This window comes from Schistosoma mansoni (assembly GCF_000237925.1).
Source record: "Schistosoma mansoni, WGS project CABG00000000 data, supercontig 0191, strain Puerto Rico, whole genome shotgun sequence".
In the NCBI taxonomy this organism is placed as follows: domain Eukaryota; kingdom Metazoa; phylum Platyhelminthes; class Trematoda; order Strigeidida; family Schistosomatidae; genus Schistosoma; species Schistosoma mansoni.
The window spans coordinates 200,717-212,746 of NW_017386071.1; the positions used below are offsets into that span (position 1 = coordinate 200,717).

The window sequence follows — 12,030 nt, forward strand, 5'->3', positions numbered from 1 at the left end:
CAAGGCTATATCGAGGCAATACGCACAATATGCACATATGCCAATTAGAGACTGACCAGTTGCAGTCCTAACACATCGATGGGAAGATTCAAACAAACAATACTAAGTGAATTTAAACTGCACCCCATCGCACAAGCAAGTGGCTATCAGGACTCAGTGGCCGAGTGGATAACGCGATGGCGTTTGAAGCGAGGGTACTGGGTTCGAGTCCTAGAGTGAACATCAACTCTGAGATGCAGGTACATTCAGCTGACAAGTCCCAAATAGGACGAAACGCGCGTCCCGGATTCCACTGCTAGCCACTATCCATCTTTGTTTATACATAAATGTTCTTTTTTTATGAAACGTGGCTAGTACGTGCTTCTCGTTCTGTTTGGAACTCATTAACTGGATGTACTTGCGTCTTGGATTTCACTGACAGTCGTCCTTCATCTTTTCTATCACAACTTGTGTTCACAAAGCATATATCGACGTAATCCACATAGGATACACATATACCGACCAAGACTCATAACATCAAACAAAAATAATACATAGCTCCTTAAGTAATTTTCAATTTTACGGTTTGAACTAAATTATAAACTTTACCTGAAAAAAACATCTTTCACTGTATGTTTTACTTACTTACTTCTATTACCCCTCGTGGAGAAGCATAGGCTGCTCACCAGCACTCTCGATCCAAATCTGTCCTGGACAATCTTTTCCAGTTTTTTCCAGTTGCTTTTCATTATTTTGATGTCTACTTCCAGTTCACAACGCAGTGTGTTCTTTGATCTTCCTTTTTTCCGTTTCCCATAAGGATTCCAAGTTAGTGCTTGCTTCGTGATGCAGTTTGATGATTTCCTCAATGTGTATCCTATCCACCGCCAACGTCTTTTCCTAATCTCCTCCTCAGATGTGACCTAGTTTGTTCTCTCTCACAGTGAACTGTTGCTGATCGTATCTGGTCAACGGATCTTGAGTATCTTACGAAGGCAATTGTTTATAAATACTGATATCTTTCTGTCTATTGTTGTGATAGTTCTCCAAGTTTCAGCTCCATACAAGAGAACTGTCTTGATGTTCGTTTTTAAGATTCTAACTTTGATGTTGGTTGGCAGTCGTTCTGAATTCCACATATTCTTCAACTGTAGGAATGTGACCCTTGTTTTTCCATTCCTCGTCTGCATCCTATCTTCCTTGTTCATTGATGCTGACTAAGTACATGAAAGTTTCCACCTCATTCACAGTTTATCCATAAAGTTAGATTGGGTTGTTGTTCTCCATGTTGTATTTGAGGATATTGTTTTTTTCCTGTATATGTTGAGACCTCCTGCTGCAGAGGCTGCTGCTACACTGGTTGTCTTCATCTGCATTTGTTAGTTTGTATGGGATAAGAGGGATAGGTCATCCGCAAAGTCCTAATCGTTTAGTTGATTCTGAGCTGTACATTTTATTCCGTGCTTCCCCTTAGATGTGCAGCAGTTAATTTAAGATTCATCAAGGAAAGTATAGTCTTTTTTATACACAACTTGGTATATCACTCACTGACACACTGATATGTTTCTTAACAGTGAGCATCTTACAAGAAGCATGTACATTATGTAGTGGATGAGAACACAAGTGGGGTCAATCAAATGTGTTTGAATACAAAATTAAAGAATATTATAGTAAAATCTGAGAATCATACACTGTAAATACTTCATTTGTAAAATGTTAATCAATCATCTCAGACTTCATTGTTCCATCGTTTCCACACCAATCATTCTGTGTTCTCGTTTTCGTTTCTTTGATCTTCTTAATCTTCTACCTCCGGGTATTTCAGTTTCGATTGATGATAAATACTATGTATATCTGTCGATATTAGTAGCACACATCACAATTAATTATTATTTTTTCGACAGTCACATATATGACAACACTATTCATTAAAATTAAAATCTATAAACATCATTATTAATATAGTTGACTTTGAAACTTCCAGAACTTTACTATTATATACAAATATTCGTCAAGATAAGAACGAATAGCTTGACAAAAATTGGGTACCGAGTATAGAGAAGTCATTATATGTGAAAATTATATTTGAAATAGTCTCAGCGATTGAAATTTAAATAATTCCAACGTTTCTTCCAGCTAACTTGTTTGGACTTCTTCAGGGTAATAATCAAAATCAATTTTTTTGATTCTTCTTCTGTGTCATAGATATACCTACTACTAAACGTTAATTATCTAACTCTTAAGAGATATAAATCACGATTGGCACTTTTTTCACTTTATTTACAGACAATTATAATGAAACTGATTCTGAACTATTGGGGAGATTAATAGAATGTCTTAATTCCTACTCATTATTAATACCAATATAGATTTATAAGATGAATAAATTGGCTATAAAAAAATATACTTAACATATGGCTTATTAGTTGTTTGTAGTAAATCATTTATACGAAAGAATAGACTGATGAACACTGACTAAATAAACGTTTGTTTCTTTTAGAGTTGATAATCTAATTATGAGTTGTACCTCAATGTATAGATTAGTATATGTTAATATAACTGATGAATGTCAACCCATCTATTCATAGAATCATATATATATACGTATAATCTGACAAATTCATCACTGAATGTTATCAACCGTTATCATCAATAAATCATGTTTTTCTTCTTTCAATCTGTCATTTGCGTGTGTTCATTGTTTTCTGGTTAGATAAGATAATTTTTATTAGTAGTTGATATAAACCAAAGGATTTTTGAAACGTGAAATGAATTAGATAGTTGTTATTGTCCTAGTTTCAGACTTTTCAGATAGTTTTACATACTACCTTACTAAAGGACGGAAATTATGACCAAATTTCATAACAAGTGGACACTTTGAAAAATGACTGAAGTAAAATTCTGTGATTCACATTTTCAAATTTTTGCTCAATTGTAATATATCACAATTCTATGGATTATTAGATGATTTCAAACCTGAGAGATTTAACTGATTATGGATTCATGACAAGAGCTGTATTAAGACATTACAATCCTTTCTACAAAATATGTGCAAACTGAAATAATAACTCTAATGAAAATTATACTCTAATGTGCAGCATTCACCCATTAAATTACTTACTTACTCCTGTTACTCCTCGTGGAGAAGCATAGGCCGCTCACCAGCATTCTCCATCCAACAATGTCCTGGGCAATCCTTTCCTGTTCTTTCCAGTTAACATTCATTCTTTTCATATCTGCTTCTATTTCCCAGCGTAATGTGTTCTTTGGACTTCCTTTTTTCCACTTCCTTTCCGGATTCCAAGTTAGGGATTGCCTTGTGATTCAGTTTGATGATTTCCTAATATATGTCCGATCCACTTCTAATGTCATTTTCTAATTTCCTCTTCGGCTGGAAGCTGGTTTGTCCTCTTCCATAAAACGCTGTTGCTGATAATATCCGACCAGTGAATGTTGAGTATTTTTTCACCTATTAGATGAACAGAAAAAAGTGTCCTGGAATACTAGATGTTACACTTACTTTTATTGAACATTGAATAAGGATGGTTAACCTTATACTAAAATATTTAATCTTTATAATTAAATATTATTTTTTAATTTAGATTAGCTGTACTTGATGAAGATTTATATGGTTCTGATTGGCTTGGAGAATATCGATTACAATTATCTCAACTGATTCCTAATCGTTTAACCGATTTCACTGTTCCACTTGGTCCACATAAACCGGTAGTTTTATCATTTTTCATTCTAATATAATGATCATTAAAAGAATATAATGAATTTATTGCTTCTTACAAGCTTCAACTTCTATTTACTTCATTTATATTGTGCTTTGTATTATTTTGTTAGAAATAGACTATTAGAAAGCATTGACGTTCCATAAGTCATGATCAGTAAGAAGCCATTTGACTCCAAACATTTAATACGTAAGACGTTTAAATGAAAAACTATAGTAAGCTATCGAGAATCTTATAGAGTAGATATAGACTTTTCAATAGTATTTAATAAAAACCAGCTATATTTGGTAAAAAAAGAAAAAGAACATATGATTTTACTTACTATTGTTTGTTTGAATCTTCCCCTTGATGCTTAAGACTGCAACTGGTCAGTCTCTTATTGGCATATGTGCATACTGTGCGTATCGCCTAGATATTGTCTTAATTCACAAGCATTATAAGCAAAGAAGGATAGTGGCTGGCAGTGGAATCCAGTTTGACTCGCTTTTCCTCCTATTCTGATTAAAAATATAATTTTTTTAAGATATCTAGTTATTAAATATAAAAATCACATAACATATGCCATTGTATAACCTGCAAATCAATTATGAAACTAAACTTAATCACTAGCTAGTGACCGTAGATTGGGCTATTGCTTCGGGAATAGTTAAAACTACAAATCGTTACGTAACAACTAATGCTCACCATATCAAACAAGTTTATAGAAGTGAAGAAACAATTTTCAGCCTAGATAAAACGAAACAAGTGATGCCAGAATATGTTTAGAGATAATTAGTAAGAAAAGCTTAGTTATATATACTTAAGTGGTATCTCATAGTGTCGTTTATAATACGAAATAAAAGCAAGCTCTGAATTCGAAACATTAGCTGACATGTTACTGGACAGTTCCTAGAATCACTGAAAGCTAGACATCACTTAAAACACCTGTTTCTTTAAGGTTTGAGACCTCTCAACATTGTATCTTTATTAATTTACCCAATGGATCAAATTCGAAACTTAAGACAGCACAAAAAATTTAGATCGCTGATTTTGTGATATGACGCGATCTTTAGACTAATATCATCAATAAGTATACAATTTATTTCCGATTTCTTTCTCCATTTACATGTTACAGCTATCTGACCTAATTTTAAGAGACTCATCTTGAAGCTAATTACCGACTTGTTTCAAATGTCAATGATAATTTCCAAATGCCTTTTTATCAACTAAAGACTCTAAAAGTTCATTGATGAATAGAATGAATATCATATAGATCAAAAGCTGGATCTTTCCAAACTCTAACAAATCTAACTATAAGCCTATCATCATTATAGAAAACGACCGAATTTCTAAAAAAACGCACAAAACAATCAACTGTTTGTACAAAAGTTGGTCGTTGAATATCAATTATAGATCAGAGGGGGTTTTGTGGAGAATTTAGTATTTTCACAGTTGAAATCAAGAGTCAATTAAAGCTAGACCACCAAAGAAAACATGGAAGCACTGGACGGCCATTTCTTCCTATTATGGGACTCCTCAGCAGTGCGCGTCCACGACCCCGCACTCACGAGATTCGAACCCAGGACCTACTGGTCTCGAGCCGGAGCCCTTAACCGATAGACCACTGAGCCGGCAACCAACGGTGTTAATGTTTAACTTCAACGGGATCGTGGATGCGCACTGTTGAGGGGTCCCATAATAGGACGAAACGGCCGTCCAGTGCTTCCATGTTTTCTTTGGTGGTCTAGCTTTAATTGACTCTTGATTTCAACTGTGAAAATACTAAATTCTCCACAAAACCCCCTCTGATCTATAATTGATATTCAACGACCAACTTTTGTACAAACAGTTGATTGTTCTGTGCGGTTTGTTAAAATTACAGTGTATCAATGATGATAGGCTTATAGTTAGATTTGCTTCCAGGTTTTCGATGGTGGTCTAGCTTCAATCGACCCATGATTTCAACTGTGAGAATATCAATTAGTTCAATGTTATACATGTTTCAGGATGCCCATTAATCAAGAAAAAAGAAACAATATTTTAACACTGTAACCAACTAACACATGACTAATATCAAGTTAACTTAATTTCTTTTGTATTTTAGGGTTTACAATGAACTTTATATGTATGATTAAGCCTATGGTTTTAACACTAAGTGACATACTTCTGAGTCTTATAAGTACCAAATATTCATTAATGATAAAGCTTAGTAAATGTGAAACTCAAGTAAAATGCTTTCTATTCAGTCTATTCTGAAGTGCGTTAGTACATTTTTCGTTTGTATGTAAAATAAACTAATTTACGAAATTTATTACAATAATGATAATATAGTTTTATCTTATTTACTAGATACAACGTGGTGAATTTGATTTAGCATGCCCAACACGTGGTAAAATACAACTAGGTCTTGGCTATTTGGAAGATCGTAAACAATTATATGTTGAAGTAATTCGTTGTGCTAATCTAGCTCCAATGGATCTTAATGGATTCTCTGATCCTTTTGTCAAATTGTAAGTTATTGCTTTTATTAGTTTTATATAAATCTTATCATAAATAGCAGTATACTAATTAATTACTAAATATTAATAAATAACACATTGTTCTCAACCTCGTGTTGATCGAATACCATTGATTAAAGTTTAAATTTTGATCACCGAATTAAGTGACTACACTGTATTTACTACCAGGTAGTTGAAAAAGATTGTTAGAAACTCTTGAACATTAGCCACTACTTAATGGTTAGTTAGTAGTTACAGGCTAATTCGACACCAAATCAATCAGTAAAACACTGTACCTTTATCCGGTTGACGAGTTGCAAATAGAACGTAACGCGCGTTCTTGATTCCACTGTTGGTCCCTATTGTTTCTGCTCTTGAATTTAGGACTGTTTGTAAAGGAAAATAGAATTATTAATCTTGCAATAACCAATACACAATGTTAACCTAAATCAGCTTATACGTTAAATGAAACCATGAGTATCTAGATCTAGGTAGCAAAGTGACAAAGAAATAATAATGTAATTACAAATCAGATTAAATGTGAATGACTACACAGTACATGAATTTATTATAAAAATAATGCAATGCGTTGAGTACTAACTAAATTATTTCTATATTAAGAAGATTAATTATGATCTTGCAACGAAATTAATCTCATTCAAATGTTATTCCCATTGTTATTTTTATCTACATTTGTTCGTATTATTATTATAACAGTTATGAGAATATAAAAGTGCTGAGGTTGGAAGTACATTAATCAAATTAGGTCATTCTAAAATTAAGATTATGAATGACTTACTGGCGTAGAGGTTGACCAAAGTAAGAGAAGGGGTTGAACATATTTCTTAAGTACATATTTCTCCATTTTTCAAATCCGAATAGCTATTACATCTGCCATTTGGAAGAATTTGAATTCCACTAACTTTGATATAAAATTTGCTAAGCTGATGAGACATTGAGAATGATTGACTTATACTGGCATTATGATTATTTTGGAATAAATGAGCTATTGTTGTCTTGTTTGTTTAGTATTATCTTGTTCGACCTTAAAATAAGGTAATGAGAGTTCTAATCTCTCAATGGGTTCTACATTCCAAGAGAATACCCAAAACATCTTACTGACAAATGATGATTAGGATGAAACTAAGGTTTTTTTTCCCAATTTCTCTAGTTGAGGATAGTATTTAAATTCTTTGATGTTTTGAAACTTATTGACCTACATAATAGAAATGAATGGATGATTCGTGTGAATGAAAGAATACTTTTTTAAAGTATTTATGTTACATCTGTTGTTAACTTTAGAAATTTTGTCAGACTGTTTCAATGTGTTTTTATAATTGAGGAATTTTCAATAGTGAGCACTTTTAAGGGGAAACCTTTTCATTCTTTAGTTATAAGAAAATAGTATGTGGAATATTGTGGCCTAGTAGACAATAATCATATTTATATCGTTCGAAATAATACATCTCGTAATGTTGGTCAGTTACATATTGAAAATGTTAGTTATCATTAGTTAAGTTCTCTGTTTTAAAAGTTTTGGTCCTTCTTCATGAACTTAGGAACTTCAAAACTTGTTACTGTTTGAAGATTACAGATAGTTTATTTATAAATTAAATTTCAAGCTTATATTAATGAATAGTGAGAGTTTAATAAAACAACTCTTCCAAATGGCTATCCTCTTTATCTGTAGGATACAAGACCAGTTTGTGGATTGTCATTAGCTTCATGCATAGCTTCAAAATTTTAATATTAATCGAGGCTTTCCAAATTTCTATAGGAATAACTTAGTGAATTTAAATTTATTGATCACCATTTATAAACTCAGACGTGTCTTGGATATTACAAACATCACTAAATGTTACTCATTTCAAACTGGTTGACTTCACTGGTCACAATTTCACATTTCTGGCAATTTAGCCCAAGTCTATCTCCTAGTGATTCTAATTTTCTTATCTAATATTTTGACTTGTGACCTCGAACCCGTACGAATATATGTACACACACTACTGACGAATCTTGAACTAATATTAAACAGTCATTTATCTTTTTTTGTTTTACAGTAGTTCTTTATATGACGTCAGTCCCCAGAAAGATATCTTCTAAATAGATATTTATCAAATGTCTAGTTTATGAAGATTTTTCAACTGATACTGCTCATAAAATAGTTTATAACAGTTGAATTACTAACACAATAAAAGCATAAATTTAAATGACACCATATATAAACTCAATTATGTTCCAAGCGAAGATGGACAGTGACTAGCAGTTGAATCCAGTTTGACGCGCGTTTCGTCCTATTTGGGACTCGTCAGCTGGATGCACCTGCATCTCACAGTTGATGTTCACTCTGGGACTCGAACCCAGTACTTTTCGCTCCAAAGACCATCGCGTTATCCATTCAGCTACTGAGTCCTGATAGCCACTTGCTTGTACAATGGGTGAAGTTTAAATTCACTTAGTATAGTTTGTTTAAATCTTCCCATTGATGCTTAGAACTGCAACTGGTCAGTCTCCCTAAAACGTTTTCTCTGTTGCTGTTTTTCTAAAATTGCATGCAAATGAATTTAAGTATATGTATTCATTATTTATTTCTTTTCATTTATACATTTCTATCCATCTATAATATACATATAAATTGAATATTTAACTTAAACTTTTTTTAAATTGAACAAAATTGACCTACAGATCCTTTATGAAACAACCTAAAAAAAATAAATTTTTCAAAAAAAAATAACAAAAATAGATTCGTTTTTATCATTGACGCTTTCTTATAAACAGTTTTCTTTTTTTTCTTTAAACATACTGAAACTAATTCTTAATTTTGAATATTAATAAAGAAAGAAAAGGGGGGAGATATACACACACAGAGAAAGAGAAAGAGGGGGGACAGAGAAAGAATAAGTTCTTTTTTCATTTTTTTTTTTTAAAAAATAAAAGAGAACAAAAATTCAATGATTAAAAGAATGTTTGTTTATTTAAGAAACTAAAAAAACAAAAAAAATTAATAATAATAATTCATAATAATACAAATCAGTAGGTAAAATATAATGTAAAGGTTAATAAAGTATTCTTTATTGATTTTAAGATTTTATGCAAAAAAAAATAATGAAAAACAAAAGAAAGAAAAAAATCACAATAATTTGAAAAAAATTAAGTTTATGACCGAATTTTTGTTTTTTCTTTTTTTCTTTTTTGTTTTAATCAAAATATAATTAAAGATTAACAATATGATATTATTATATGATATAAGCTTTCAATTAATTTCTTTCTAGATAGATATGGATATATATATAACTTATCTAGTTAATTATCAGAAGGGATTTTGTGGAGATTTAGTATTTTTCATAGTTGAAAGCGTGAGTCAATTGAAGCTAGACCACTATGGAAAACCTGAAAGCACTGGACGGCCGTTGATGAACGGTTGCTCAACTTTATGGATTGATTGAAGTTAGACATTAACACCGTTGGATCCCGGCTCAGTGGTGTATCGGTTAAATGCTCTGGCGCGAGACTGGTAGGTCCTGAGTTCAAATCTCGCTCGCGAGGCGGGATCGTGGATGCACACTGCTGAGGAGTCCCACAATAGCGCGAAATGGCCGTCCAGTGCTTCCAGGTTTTCCATCGTGGTCCAGCTTCAATTGACTCATGCTTTCAACTATGTAGATAATACAATTGTTTAACACCTAATGTCATTCTTTTTATTTTCTCTTTTTTTTTAAAAAAAAAACAAACAATGAATGATAGATAGAGTTAAGAAAATAATACAGAATCATTATCATATATACTTATCTTCAATAAGTAACTGATAGTTTTTCCTTTATGTATTTCTTTTGCTTTGAAATAACGAGTTTATAAGAAATACAGGGACATTTCGTATATTTAAGCGAGGACATAGATGGTCACGAAATATTTAATTATTTAGTCAGAGAGAGAGTTGAAATCTAGAAAGTTTGTGAAAATTTAGATTTCCCTTATAGAAATATTTTTTACGTCAAAATATCGCCTAAGAAGTTCAGTATCAGAAAATTTTATGCTTCTATAGGTGGAATTTTAGCAAGATAATTAGTTGAGCTTGATATGTCTTACTTCATATGATTGGTGCGAATCCGCAATAAATTCCAGGACTTAGTTTCTGTGTTAGTTGACACAAAACAAAAATGGGTGTCACAACTTACTTACGTAATTAACCCTGTTACACCTCGTGGATGAGCATAGGCCGCTCATCAGCATTCTCCATCCAAGTCTGTTCTGGACAGTCTTTTCCAGTTCTTTTCAATTGATATTCATCCTTTTCATGTCTACTTTCGATTCCCGACTCAGTATGAGCCATGGCCTTCATCCTTTCCGTTTCCCTTCACCATCCAAAGGAAGCGCTTGTCTCGTGATGCAGTGTGATGGTTTCCTCAATTAGTGCTCTATCCACTTCCAACGTCTTTCCCCGACTTCCTCTTCAACTAGAACCTGGTTTGTTCTCTATCACATTAGGCTATTGCTGATCGTATCTGGTCAACGGACATTGGGTATCATGAGTAGACAACTGCTTATAATACCAATACATTTCTGATGATGGTTGTGGTGGTTCTCCAGGATTGGGCTTCGTACCGCAGAACTATCTTAACGTTCGTATTGACGATTTTGACTTGTTGGTTGAGAGTTGTTTTGGATTCCATATATTCTCCAACTGTAGGAATGCGGCCGTTGATTCGTGGGTGTCGGAAACGTTGAGATAACTAATATTTTCTATCAAGTACAAAGCCAAGTCAACTAGTTTAAAATGTTGTTACGAAGGTGTTCAAACCATGACTGACCTTTTTGTAGGGTTTGGATATTTCCATTGGTTGTTTATTGATTAGTGTTAAATATCACTTCTGTTCCCACAATCTTCAAAAATAATATAACTAGAAAATAAATAGATGAACGGATGTCTTACTTTCTGTCAGAAATATTTGTCATACTTACTATCTATCGCAATATATTTTATTGAATAATATATGTTTTAAGCAAAGACGGATAGTGGCTAGTAGTGAAATCCAGTTTGACGTGCGTTTCGTCCTATTTGGGACTTAGTCAGCCGGATATATATGAATCTCAGAGTTGATGTTCACTCTAGGACTCGAACCCAGTACCGTTCAGCAATATGAATATGTTGTAGGGACACAGTTATACATTATGAAACTGCATTTCAGCAGCACTTATTAACAGATACCAGTAGATCCTAAAATGCACGTATCGACTAATTTGAATATATATATATATATATATATATATATATAACATTCAAACTGCTATTTGTATTTAAAACTCATACTAAACAACTAGGAGTGACTTTAGTTAGGCAATCACTAGAAACCAAAATTTATTACCTTGTGGATTCGTCTCAATTCGGCACTACTCAACAGTAAAGATTTACTGCTTTGACAGTGATTGAATTCAACACCTTCAATCCTTTCAAGAAATGCTTAACTTTGATTGACTAACATTGATAACTTTAGACATTTGACACTGAATAATTTATTAAGGTTTCATTATGTATTTATTAAATTGTAACTAATTCAGTAATTGTATTATACATGCTAATTGAAATTTGATTATATATTTATGTATATAATGATGCGATATATATATCTTTATTTTTTATACAAATAGATACCTTCGACCAGATAAAACTAAGAAAACAAAACAGAAAACTCAAGTGAAAAAAGCTACTTTATTCCCAGAATTTCATGAGGTTAGTTATCAAAATGAAGATCTTTTTCACCTTATAAAAACTATTTGTCATTTTTATATAGTTAAGATCATGAGTCAACTGAAGCTAGACCACCATGGAAAACCTGGAA

The 12,030-nt window shown here is 32.5% G+C and overlaps 1 protein-coding gene and 1 non-coding gene across 2 annotated transcripts in view; one reads left to right on the forward strand and one right to left on the reverse strand.

Moving 5' to 3' along the window:
• Positions 1-12,030, forward strand: part of Smp_145120 (rabphilin-3a, putative) — a gene marked incomplete at both ends in the record, with an annotated part of 83,577 nt that overhangs the window by 33,365 nt on the left and 38,182 nt on the right. The window contains 3 exons of the mRNA XM_018794098.1: positions 3,582-3,705; positions 6,045-6,205; positions 11,840-11,921. Of these exons, the coding sequence (XP_018647079.1) occupies positions 3,582-3,705; positions 6,045-6,205; positions 11,840-11,921 (367 nt within the window). The remainder of the gene's footprint in view (positions 1-3,581; positions 3,706-6,044; positions 6,206-11,839; positions 11,922-12,030) is intronic.
• Smp_tRNA_02006_Gln_TTG.1.1 lies at positions 8,535-8,601 on the reverse strand. Its single transcript has one exon. It is a non-coding gene (tRNA).